At 47.7% G+C, this 13,444-nt stretch overlaps 1 protein-coding gene across 4 annotated transcripts in view; it reads left to right on the top strand.

Moving 5' to 3' along the window:
• The window catches only part of NRP2 (neuropilin 2), a 129,775-nt gene that overhangs the window by 62,992 nt on the left and 53,339 nt on the right, over positions 1-13,444 (top strand). For all 4 annotated transcript variants that reach the window (XM_075001349.1, XM_075001348.1, XM_075001351.1 and 1 more), the window contains exons 8-10: positions 7,546-7,690; positions 8,265-8,614; positions 10,610-10,754. In XM_075001349.1, coding sequence (XP_074857450.1) covers positions 7,546-7,690; positions 8,265-8,614; positions 10,610-10,754 — 640 coding nt within the window. The remainder of the gene's footprint in view (positions 1-7,545; positions 7,691-8,264; positions 8,615-10,609; positions 10,755-13,444) is intronic.

Here is a 13,444-nt window from a genome sequence, read left to right as displayed (position 1 = left end):
GCAGCTCGCCGCATGGTTCAAAGAGGAATAGCGGAGTGCACCGTGCCAAATAGATTTGTCAAGTCTGCCGCAGTTTGATTTGATGCCACCAGGAGCAGGGAGGGGAGAGGACTCTGTCTTACTGACTGCGTGTGCACATATAGAAAGACTGGCCCATCTCCCTCTTGCCTGCAGAAGGCGGGCTGCCAGCCAAGCTTAAGTGGCGCTACCTGCAGGTCGACTAAGAGCCACGTTTTCCTCCAAAGGGGAGCAGGGGGAGCAAGCATAGGCAGGCGGATGGCAAATAATGTTCTCTCAAGAAAGCGGAGGGCAGTTCCGACTTCCCTGCTGGTGCTCGTGGTGCTGAGGGAGAGGGCAGGGGGGTAGACGTGTTTACTGCAGAATTCGAAGGCGAGGCATAAATTCCCTGTCTGCTGTCAGTGTTGATACAGAACATACTAAAGCCAAGGGAAGAGGAAAGAGAAGGAGAATGGGATTAATGAGTGATCAAGGCCATGGGAGCTGACTGTTGTTGTCTTGCAAAGTGCTGCTCTGCTTGTGGGAGAGGGGAGAGGGAAGGAAGGGGAGCCAAATTGCAGACATGCTGCCTGAATGAGATCAGGACTAATCAGAGTCTCTGTTTCCACTCCGGTCCACCAACCTGCCTCCTCAGGCCAGCTGCTCTCAGTCAACAGGTGAGGGAGGCTATGCAGTCCAGAGGAAAGTGATTACGGCTTAGGCTGGGGCATTGCAAGCGTGCTTCGCTCCAGATTTAGCCCAGAAAATTGCGCACGTGGGTAATACGTCCACATGGAGCTACATGACTGTGGAACAGACATGCCTGTTATACATTTGTCTCTCTCTCTCGTACACGCGCACGTGTGAGACATGGACCCCCGATGCAGAATACAGGTGCAAATCTCCAACGCTCTAAAATATTGACGGGTACAGAGCCAGCATTTTGTTTCACCTCAGTAACAGAGATGAGGGGCAGAGCTGGGGGCTCCACCTTTGTCATGCACTCTTTATAATTACAGCACAAACCAGAGACCCTGTGGACCCACAGGCCACATCTCCAAGCCTAGTATAACGGCCATTTGTATCAGTCACTGTAACAAAAAGTAACAAACAGTGCTTCATCTCTCACGTTGCACTTCCGCGTCCGATGAGCTCGGTGAAGGCCAAGTCCTATGGCTTCTTTATCCACAGCTCTCCGGGGAACATCTAGCCACGAGCCTTCAGCCCACGCGCTCCTCTGCTGCAGGCGTTTCACCCATCTCCAAAACCCTGACTCGCTTTCAGTGTTTGTGCAGGTGAAACGAGGGTTACTCAGCATTTGTCCCTACAGTGATTGTTCACCCCCTGGAGCTGCACAGGTGGAGACCTACAATTCCCAGTTTTCCTAGCAGTGCTACAATCCAACATTGCTGGGGCCCGGTTCGTCCTCTCTAGCATACCAGTAGCTTCCATTTCTCTTGGGCACCGGGTGACTCCCTGATCCAGGTATATAGGATCTTATGTGGTATTTTGAATGGGAATAACTTTTGATCCGGGGAAGGACATACTCGGAGGCAGTGGTTGCACTCCGGTGCTGGTGCTCTGCCCGCTGTAGGCAGGGCCCAGTCCTGCACGCCTTCCTCTGGAGTGAGGTGTAGAGACTGAGTTGCACCTTCCCCCACCACTCTCCTTTCGGGGATTTAATAAATGCAGAATTACCGCTCTCCTCTCCCCTGAGATCCTCCTGCCACCAATATGCCCTGCTCCCTGTTTTGGGTCCTTTCTATCTGCCAGCAAAAATAATCTCCCTACTTTTCTCCTTCATGCTCCTCTCTCTCAAATCCTGAAACCCTAATCCAGTTAACATGCTCTGTTCCAGGCCTCCGTCTCCGTGGGGTAACCTAATCCTGCCATAAATCTAGTCTGTGCCTAGAGAGAGACACACGCAGAGGGGGCTGCTGTCACTTCCGTCACCCTAGAAAACACGCAGCTTCCCCCCCAGAATGCCCCAAGAAATCGCATGATGACATAAAAAGCCCTAAATATAAATAAGGGAAGAGGTTGGCCCCAATCATAAACTGCTTTAGGGATTTAATGGTGCTTTTCTTGCCTTTGCTTCACTTCTGACTTGGCAGCTGGCAGGATTCCCACACTTGCTGGAACTAATGCAGCTTTAAAAAATCCCCTAGCTGACAAGGGGAAGTTTTAAAGTGAAGTGTGTCCTGAGTATGATTTACAAGTGGGGGCTGGGGGGTGGAACGCTCACCCCTAGCCTCATCCAGCCTTGGCATCCTCCCCTTTCCTGCCTTTCTGCAGCAAATTCATTAAGTGAGGCAGCTCTCATTGATTAGCAATTGAATTTTACATGCAGACCTGCCGACTGGACTGAAACAGAAGTAAATAAATATAAATGCATAGGGAGTGGACGGGCAGGTCTTCGATGCTGCAGTGAGCATGTGCTGTCTTGGCCGCTCCTTAGAAGATGCTTTTAATTTTGTTAATAGTTTTCACATTTGTCTTCCAACTCTGCCACTCTCTTGTGGGCATTTTCTCTCTTTCAGAGCCGGATCCTTGGGCTGTGTAAATCATTGCAGAGCCATGCAAGTTAATGGATCTCCCTTGATTTACGCCAGCAGTGGATCTGGTGCATCAGGTGTGTTGGGTGACTTGCAGCCTACAGGGGGAGGGAGACGATGTGATGTTCTCCTTGTGTAACAGAAGGTTTCTGCTTTCCTGCAGTTCTGAGTTACACAACTGGTGCCGCTTCTTCCTGTGTCATGGAACTTACTGTGGGCTTGATTCAAAGCCTCCTGAAATCGATGGGAATCTTTTCCCATGGATCTCAAAGGGGTTTGGATCAGACTGTTAGTTAAAATGAATTTGCTCAACAATAGATTTCTCAGCAGCAGGTCGGTGTCTAGCAGCTCAGAAGAAACCCAAAGGGCGGCCAAGGTTTCCACTCAGTAGGGGAGGGTGACTCAGTGCAGTGGGGTGGTGGAAACTTCAGTTTGAGAAACTTTAAAGGGCACAAGTGTCGGGGTAGCTGTGTTTGTCTGTATCTGCAAAAACAACAAGTCCTGTGGCATAAGTTTTCATGGGCAAAGACCCAGTTTATCAGGTGCATGTGACCTGATGATGCATCTGATGAAGTGGCTCCTTGCCCACGAAAGTTTATGCTCCAAAATATCTATTAGTTTATAAGGTGCCACAGGACGTCTTGATGTTTTTCAAGGGCATGATTTTCTGACCATGCTGAGCACTTGCCCTCCGTTGATCCAGCCCCAAAGGTGTGCCATGCTGGGCACTAAAAAATAGCCTCCAAGTCAGTCATGTGCAGCTCTGAGGCCAGTCCTGTCAGTGCAGGTGGTAGGAAAAGTGGAGGTAAGGGGTAGCAATGCAGCCAGCTTCAAAATGGGCTGACCGTTTAGAGGACCGGCAAAAAAAAACCCTATTTGAGTAATGCAACATAAGTCATCTTGGTGCAAGTAGCCAAAGTGAATGGCTTGTGTGATCAAGACAAGGGTTTGGGGCTTACTGCAGAGAAGTTGTGAAAGCTGTCATCCCAGAGCAGAGAGGCAGTAATAAAGCACAGGAGATCCTAGGGCCAAGCATATACTACAAAGACTTGAGCAGCATAGCTCTGGTTCTGCAGCTTGTGCCAGCATAACTCCTTAATGCAGCTGCAGCCTGTTCCTGCAGAAGGGATTCTCCATCACTGTGGGGACAGCACCTCCCCAAGCAATGAGGGCTAGGTTAGCTCAGCTGTGTCTGCACCCAGGCATGGCTCAGAATAGCTGCATCTCTCAGGGGTGTGTGTCAGTCATAGCCCTAAGTGCCATAGCTATGCCAGCCTCCGTCTGAAGTGCAGACCAGGCCTCAGCCCTATCGTATATGATAGGGGTCAGCAAACCCCCAGCATGGGTGGCACGTTAGCTGATTTTCATCGGCACGTGAGGCGGGAGCTCAGCCCTGCCCCTCCTCCCCCATGCAGCCAGGAGCGTACTCAAAGCCACACCTCCTGTGGGTTAACAAAAGACCAGCTAATGCTACCACCCACCACCTAAACGGTAACACTCTGCATCTGAATTTATTTATTAATGACACTGTTATAAGTAGGGCTATTAGTGACTTTAAAAAGTATCACCGGCGCTGGGGACCGGTGATACCAAGTACCAAGAGGTCAAAAGGTCAAATTTTGGTACTCTGCCTCGGAAAAGTGGCTGTCCCCGTTATATGAGGTAGTGTTACTCTTTCAAGTACCTCAAAGCCTAAGACACGTGCTTCCTCCTGCCTGCCGTACGCGGTACTAATCTTTGTGTGGTACCCAAGACAGGATGCCATCGCTTAGGAAAGAATGCGGCAAGGACAACAAAGATGCTAGCTGGCCTTAAAAAACGGATCGGCAAAAACACTTTGACCTGTGCTTCCTTACTAGCATCTCCTGCTGATGGGAGTTGCCCATAATGCATAACTAAGGCCCGGATTCAGCACCTTTCCTAGCTTGAAACGCATGCTGTGGTGCATTACAGAATCCCATTCTGTCTGGGAAAGGAACTTGTCTCCACAGTCTGAAGCAAAATGTGAGGTGAAAGGACTAGTCTCATTAGAAACCGGAGGAGGATTTCAGGCAACCTAAGAAATGTTTTCAGCACTACCCAGGAGATTAATAAAGGTGTAAGGGCCCATGCTGATCTATCTGATGTGTGTAAACCCAGAGTCACTGTGCTGAAGTCCATCACACCCTGCATTTGAGTAAATTCAGAAGGAGGCCCACATTTTTCATATTGCAGAGGGAGTTTGAAAATTAAGTAACAAACTATGAAACAAGCCAAAATGGGGATAATCAGCAAATGGGCTGGAACGAGGGTAATCCTCATGTGGAATAAATTATCAGGAAAGGTACCTGAACCAAGGAGGATAAAAACCCCTCAGAGACACACAGACATATGCCTGGAGAAGAAAGGGACCGATGCGCCCAGCACCGGAAACTGGGATTACATTAAACCAAATAAAAGGTGGTTACATCTGAGCCGGATAAACAATTCCAGTTCTCCTGCCTCATGTTTTGAGGCAATGTGCTGCACATCAGCTTTTCAGGTGACATAAAGCTGGAGCCTTCAGTTTAGGGTGGAAAAATATCCTCTCACTCAGAGCATGGGCCTGTTCTCTCTCCCGCTTGCTGTCGCACACACACATTCTCTCTCTCTCTGTCTCACAGCAGCTACCATTTGACGAGCCCTCCTGCTGGAAGAAGGGTGTTTGGGAGCCTCTGAGCAAGGAAGGGATGGGAAAGGGGTCGGACAATGATAAAATAGGATATTAGGAACTCATAAGCCATGCTGTGTTGTTAAACAGCACCAGCATGATCTATAAACTTTGGATTAGCATTTCTGTTGAAGCCCAATAATCACCCAGACAGAGCCTGGCGTAGCACCCCCCTCCTTCTCACCCCATAACTAATGCCATCACTTCCCAGAGGCAGGATCCCAGCACTTTGCTTGGAAAGCCGAATATGGGTTGCAGCACTGTGAACATTGACAGCAGCAACCATGACGGGTTTAGCGCTGAATTACTCTCTCCCTGCTGGAACAATCTCCATGCCCCAGTGTGTTGGATTCCGGGAGAGCTGCATTAATATGTTCTGTCTGCAGGCTTTACAAAAATTATGTCAGTGGGAACCTTATGAAATGGTTCTTAGCTCCTGTTCAAGGCAACGGGCCAGGTTACAGCCTCACTCGCTTGTCCGCGAAGCGCGGGAATCGATGGTTGAATTATTTAATTCTTGCCTGTGAGCAAGGTGAGCCTGTGCCAGGCATTTTCTTCCTCTGCCCTCCTGTTCTACTCTCAGATAAACTCCACGGAAGCTCTTGTGCTTAGCAATGCATACGCTGGGTAGGAGAGAACACAGAGCGAAGCCAGCGTTGCAGTGTCTGTGCAGTGCCTGGCTTGAAACAAATGATGCGCTCACCCTGAAATCCTGGCGTACTCAGCGAGAGAGGAGCACATCCAACCTCTCTCTGGAAGTAATGACTTCAGCTCCGTGCGGCGGGGTGAGAGGAGGGGCAGGTGTGAGGCACAGGGAACTGGTTTAAAACAACATTCACGGTGGATGTTACCTTTTTCCCTTGTTTCACCCGATGGCACTGAAAACTAAGTGACAAGTGTATACAGCACGTACCAAACTATTAAAATAATGGGGGGGAGGTAGAAAGCCACGCGGTAATTATTGATGATGGCCATCTGGTAAGACGACAGCTTGTTTGCACAATGCTGGATCATAAAGTCACCCCACAAGTTTTCTTTTGTGTGTGTGAGGCACGGGTGGTCATTGGTTATGAAGAGGAAGCCGTAGCGTGGCCAAAATAATGTTACTTAGACCTGGCACGCTGATGGTCTCTGTAGATCTCCATACATGGTCACCAAGGTGCGAAAAGGCTATTTTCCCCTTTTGATAGATGAGGAAACTGAGGCAAAGAAAACTAGCCTTTTATTTTGAGTGCTTGAGGTTATTAGAGCTAAAGAGCCACTGCTCCAGGTGAGTAGCAGTAAGCATTTTCCACTCCTACAGCTTGGAGCATAGGCCATTGACAACCGTTTGCCAGTGTCCCCTGTCCTGGGCGATCTTTTCCAGTTCTGACCAGCTGTATCCTGTCTTTTTAGTGCCTGCCTTCAGGTCAGTAAGTCAGGTGTCTCTTGGGAGCCCTCTTTTCCTTGTGGGTTCCAGCTCAAGGCTTGCCTTGTGATGTGGTGGTTGACTTTGTAAGGGTATGTCCAATCCATCGCCATCTTCTCTTCCTGCCTTCTTCTTCAGCAGGAAGCTGGTGAGTCAATTGCCACAGGTCTCATTTGTTGAGAGTGTATGGCCCATTGGTCCGGAGGATTTTACTGAGGCAGTTATTGACAGTCATCTATGTTGTTCCAATTCAAACCAACAGGAAATGAGGCCCAACCATTTTGGCCTCCACTACTTCCCCACCCCCCAGGTTGCACCATGGCTCCGTGGTAGGCCAGCACCCTGCGCACTGGTCCTCAAAGCTGCCTGCCAGTGGGGCATTAGCCTGTCTTAGGCTGTGTCTACACTACCCCCCCCCCTTTTGGAAAGGGTTTGTAAATGCCACAGATCAGAAACACTAATGAGCTGCTGTTGTGAATATTCAGTGCTTCATATGCATCATAGCAGCCACCCGGGAGCACTGAAAGTGCTGCTTTCGAATTGAAAACTAGCTGTATCGCTGGGCTCCTTCTAAAGAAAATCCCGATTTCGAAAGCAATTGGGAAGGGGGCGCTTTCAAAATGGAGGTTTCCTTTCGAAGGAACCCCATCGACATGGCTAGTTTTCAATTCGAAAGCAGCACTTTGGATGCGCCAGGTGACCGCCATTATGTAAATGAGTCACTGAATAGTCACATTAGCGCCTCATTAGCATTTCCAATCCGCGCCACTGACATACCACTTCCGAAAGGGAGAGGGTAGTGTGGACGCAGCCTTAGAAAGCCCCTGCCCGTCCTTTTGCATTGGGCGATTATTTTGCTTAGCCAAGGATATCCTGATATTTTCTCTCCATTGCAGGTATTTCAGGCTAACACAGATGTCACCGAAGTGGTCCTGAACAAGATTCACACCCCAGTGCTGACCCGATTTGTCCGGATCCGTCCCCAAGCCTGGCACAATGGGATTGCCCTCAGACTTGAGCTCTACGGCTGCCGAATCACAGGTTAGGCAATTGCTAGTTCTGTCCCTTCTCCTTCCCCACTCCTGCTCCTCTGGTCAGTGTTAGCCTCTCCGGTATAGAGTCGAGCCAAGGACATGAATTCTCCAATCTGCCTTAAGTTTAATTCACTCTCCCACACACATCCCCACCCCAAATTCTGCCAGCCTTAGTCTTCTCAGCAGCTGGCAGTGCAGATGTTCTGCCCCTGAGGAAGGAGAACACGCCCAGGCTTTCTGAGAGGATCCACGTTTTATAAAGGAAGCTGTGACTGTATGATCAGCAGCCAGGACTCTGCTGTGAAAGAGATGTTTTTAACAGATTCGGAAGCAGATGTGGGTGAGAAGCCAACAACTGGAGGCAGGGGATAATTTGCACAGAGCTTCCCAAAGCAAGGATGTTGAGCAAGGCTGTTGGGAGGTGTCCTGCTGCCTCCGATGGCTGCAGTAGAGGGAATTACAATTGGGTTGAGCATTTTGACATTTTAGTACCTAGCAGTTAATTCCCCTGTAGGTGTAATGCTGGCATACTTCAGCATGTTGCTGTACGGTTTTTCCCTGCTCCTTTTCTCTCTGTGCAGATTCACCCTGTTCCAACATGCTGGGGATGCTTTCCGGACTTATCTCAGACTCCCAGATCTCTGCCTCCTCGATCAGAGGGTACGACTGGTCCCCTAGCATGGCGCGGCTGGTCAGCAGCCGCTCGGGGTGGTTCCCACGAATTCCTCAAGCCCAGCCAGGAGAAGAGTGGCTGCAGGTTGACCTGGGAGTCCCTAAGACTGTGAAAGGAGTGGTCATCCAAGGGGCCCGAGGAGGAGACAGCATCACCATGGTGGAGGCTCGTTCCTTCGTGAAGAAGTTTAAAGTGTCCTACAGCATGAATGGAAAGGACTGGGAGTATATAGAGGACGCCAAAACCATGCAACCCAAGGTAGGGCCTTTCTGGCAGAATGGGACCTCCAAGGAGAATGACAGGTGGCTTGGGCGTTTCTGTTCCCCACTCACTTTCCCCACGCTTGTCTTTCTTCACTGTGAGGCTCTGGTGTCTGTTTCAAAATAGATGCTATTTCTCGTACAGTGAGCTTTACCAAATTGAAAATATGGAGTCCGCTAGTTCAAAACCATTTCAAATTAGTGGTTGCGTTACATTGTGTAGACGCTTGCAAAGTTATTCCGAAATAGCTTTGCTGTGTTGACATAGGCTGGCAGGGCTGTGGTGGGGTGAGGACTGAGCCATCAGCCCCAGGCTTTCGTGAAAAGCCATGACTTTACCCCCCATTCATTGCACTCCATAGACCTCCCTGCCCTGGGAAGATGCAGTGCCCTGCATCTCCTGCACTGGCCATTGAAGATGGGGAGCTGTTATTGGAGCTCCCATCCTGGGCCTGCTAGGAGCTGAAAGAACTGCAGACACTTCCAAGAAGTGTCACCATCATCTCTGCGATCCTCCCGGCTGCTATCAGCAGAACAAAAGAACCCCTGGACAGGGAGTGGTATCACTGCGGGAAAGCTAAATACCCGGTTTTCAAAGGAAGATGCCTTCTAGATGTTACTGACCCCTTGAGACAAGAGGATGATGTAGGGCGCATAATGTTCTCAACTTTTTCTGTATTACAAACCTCTTTTTGCCTCCTGGGACGTTTCTGGAATTTCCTTTTCCTAGCTGGGCGGGACTCCCATTGTCCCTGTATGTAGCGCTTATGGGACAGGCAGGATGCAAAGGAATTTTAAGTCATTGGATTTTAGCAAACTTCTTCCTGCGCGTGTGGGTGAATGTTTCTCCCCCTGAATGTTTGTAAGATATGAACTTTTTGCAACATTGTGGCAGTTCCAATCCCACAAATGACTTTTGCGCAGCTAGCTGTGGCAGTAACCGTAAATTTGTTCCCAACACAGAGCCAACCTAAAGGGGAGCTGTCTGCCAGTTACCACTGCTTTAGTCACTGGGGAAAAATGAGAATTCAAATGATCTCAGACAATAGCCGCTCTGTAGAGGCAGAGATGGGGTATGATGTCATTTATGCTGGAAGCCAATGGAATTATGGTAACCATGCACCAGTGAGCAGCTTGGAGGTGTCTGGGTGATGTAAAGTTTGGGCTGAGGCGTGCTGTGCGGTTTTGTTAGAAACAAACTCTGGTTCTCTTGAGTTGGGAACAGCATATGTTCACTTGGAGTGACAGGCTGGAAACCAGACCCAGAATAGTACACCCAAAACTGACTATTTCAGGGACCTGATCTGCATGATCTAAACTGAACCTGAGCAGCCTTCTAATGCCCATTTATTTTATCACAGCTAGTTTCCTGCATTACTTCTGCATTGTCATCATTTGTCCCTTATCCATCCTATGTGCAGGGACTCTTGCAAGGGTGAGCAAAGAGGGGGGCAGGCTCCCTTTGGCAGGTCATGAAATTTCAAAAGTTGGGGGGGGTTGCTGTGTTGCTGGGTCTCAGCCTCATCCATCTCAGTAAAAATGTTGAAATATGTTCCTGTTTATATGTCTGTGTATTCACAGTTATAGACTGATTAATAAAGTGTTTACATTCTATAGACCTGGTTTCTTACGCATCCCGAAAGGGTTTTTATTTTCATATGAACACCACTGAAATTTCCATTGGTTCATATCACATTAGGTTGAGAGGGGCCCTGCTAATTAAAGGGATGAAAAGTGGGGCCTAACAAAAAAGTGTGCTCACCTCTGGCCTATAGGATATCACCAAGTTTGGAAATCTTACGGCTACAGATACCTTGTTATATCTACTGTGCTTCCAGTGCTTTTTCTTTGTGGCAATGGACAGTGATTTTTAGGCCATGGAACACAAGGTTCAGAGGAACATGTAATAAGTAATTGGTTTGCCAGAACGCTTCATGCTCTGGGTTTGTGGGTAGCTAACATACATCACGAGAGCATCTCTCTCTTTTTGCAGCTTTTTGAAGGCAACATGCATTATGACATCCCTGAAGTCCGAAGGTTTGACCCTGTTCCTGCCCAGTACATCCGTGTTCACCCTGAACGATGGTCTCCAGCTGGGATTGGGATGCGTTTGGAGGTGTTGGGCTGTGATTGGACAGGTTTGAACCTTGCTTTCATTTCTGCACTCGGTAGGTCAGTAGGATAGGGTGATACTTCTTGAAATAGTAAAGTAGGTGGGATATACTTATCTGTCTGTCCCTACATCCCCACAGGAGGTAGTGTTCTAATTCTGCGACCTCAACAGAGGTAAACCTGAGCTGTGAAACTACAGTTTACAGTGTGATCGAAATTCAATTTTTTTTCATACTAAAATGTGGTCAGAGCCAGTGCTTTGCTTGAGACCAGATCTTGCTGCAAAATCTGCACCCAAAGCCAAGCTTTCCCAATGTTCTGGAGGATTCAGATCTGGGGGTTTGGGGCAAGCCCAGCTCTGGTTCTCATTTACTATCTAAAGGGTGAACATCTCCCATTGTTAATGTTACTTACAATACAGTTGAACCTCTCTAATCCAGAATTCTCGCATCTGGCAACATCCATAATCTGGAGTGATTTTATTTAGCTGGACAACCACTTATCATGGGTGTGGCCAACTTTCCTGTGGTCCCATAAAGTTTGTTTACAGCCACCAGTCATCATTCTCAGTGTTCTGTGTTGTTATTTAGCTCTAATTTACTTATTTATTATGTAATTTATTTAGCTCTTCTAAGAGTCCAGTAACCAGAGGAAGTGGTGGCAATGTGCTAGCAAATATTGACCTCCTGTTGTCTGGCAAATTCTCTCATCCAGCACCAATCAAGCCCCAAGGATGCTGGATGAGAGAGGTTCAACCTGTACCACATTTGTGTTTAGAGGCCCTAACCAAGATTAAGGCTTTGTTGTGCTAGTCATTGTGCAAATATGGAGAAAGAAACATTTTATAATCCAAATAGATTAGGTAACGGGTAGGAGGGAAACAAGAGGCACAGCCAGGTGAAGTGTGAACCATACAAGTTTACAGAGCAGGTTACTGCCAGAGGCTGCCAGCCCAGCATCCTGTCTGCTAGAATTCTGTTAAGGATTCTTTTTCTCTGACATGGAGCATTGCAGAAATCATGATGCTAAAGGGTCTGGAGATAGTTATAGAGGTTCTAGGATCAGGGAACCAAAAGTTTGTCCACTTTGTGTTATGGACTGAAACATGTGTTCTTGCCTTGACTACAGAGGTGGGCCCCGTGGAGATTACAAAACAAATTTGCTGAGGTTGAGAAGAATTGTGCCCCTTACCCCAGAGCTATATTTGGTCCTCTGAGTTACAATGTGAAGTGGTTTCATCTTGGTCCGTATCTGAATTTTTTTTTAAAAAGTGTAATTTGATCTTGGTACTATGCCATTGGGCTGGAGGATGATTCCTGTGGTTTGGAGGGGTTTCTCAATAATTCAATGATCTATTTAAATCTGGCTCTGGTCTCCAGATGTCTGTGATAAAGAGGTATGATTTCCATGTAAAACAACATCTGTAAAAGGCATTTTCTTGTGTGAGTTCCTGCCTCAAAAGCTTAAACAAAGTAAAACCCAGTGCTAGCCTTTCACTGCGCTTGTACTCTCCCTTTCTTCTGTTATGTATACAAAATATGCTACAATCATTTACCAGTAAATTAAAAAACAAAACAACACGTAGAAAGGGTGAAATCTTGCCTTTGTAGAAATCAGTGGCAAAAATTCTTTGGGGCCAGGATCTTACCCTAAATTATTTAATTTGTAACCAAGAGCGGAGGTCTTTCTAAAAGACATCTTATCAAACAAATAGAAGAACCAGGCTTGTTGCATACCTCTTTCGCTGAAGTTTAATGGCATGTGATACACATCAGGTCAAACTATATGGTGACAACGGTCCCTTCTGGCCTTAAGAATCATAAGTCTATGGACTTTTTATTCATAGCATGGCACAGGTTTTCAGCAGGCAGCCTGACTTTCGGCAAGTGTAAACTGCACCATGAGTTGAATTATAGAAGCAGATCTGAGTTTCAATCTGCTCTGTTGACAAAGCGCCCCCCCGAACATCTACACAGCTTTTTTGTTGCCAGTTTCTGTCAACAAAATGCAAAAGTTTCTACCTCTTATGTGTGGTTCATTTTTCGTGTAAAAACTTAGCAGGTGTAGTGCCCCAGGCCCAGCATGAGTTGTGTAATCCCCTCTGTGTGAATCTGTTACAGCCCTCATCTGGAGCGGGGATCTTAGGCAACATCTACTCGAGAGGGTTTTGTCAACAACGCTTACAGAGCATCTACACACAAAATGCATTTTGTTGACAGAAATTGTCAATAAAAATGCTACATAGATGCTCCGGGAGGGCCCTTTTTTGACAGAGCACATTGAAAATTGATCCACTTCGATGTGTAGCTGCGATCTGTCTACCACTTTCTCGGAACATCTCTTCTGACAGACACTTCTGTCGACAGATGCTTCCAGCGTGGACGTAACTTTAGAGTCAAGCTATAGGGACTCTTGCTTTTACTTGTTCCAATCCCTGATGTGTCTGCCAAGGTGGGCTGAGACTGTCACAGTTTACACCTAGAAAGGAGAGAACAACCCTTAGGCTATCTGAAGGTTTACTTAATCTGGGTCAGATTTTTCTCCTCAGGCCTCGTGTGCTGCTCTGGTACTACCAGGGAACAGAAACTCATGTTCTCTGTCCCCTTGAGATCTCTCTTGGCATGGAGGAGTCACCATCAGCTGTAGAGCCAGCAGAACAAACTCCTGCCCCATGCAGCTTTCTGCTATCCTCAGATCCCTTGAGGACCGTTGCCAG

Source organism: Carettochelys insculpta, chromosome 8, assembly GCF_033958435.1.
Source record: "Carettochelys insculpta isolate YL-2023 chromosome 8, ASM3395843v1, whole genome shotgun sequence".
Lineage (NCBI taxonomy): Eukaryota > Metazoa > Chordata > Testudines > Carettochelyidae > Carettochelys > Carettochelys insculpta.
The sequence above is the reverse complement of the archived record's forward strand: the minus strand, read 5'-3'. Positions and strand labels throughout refer to the sequence as shown.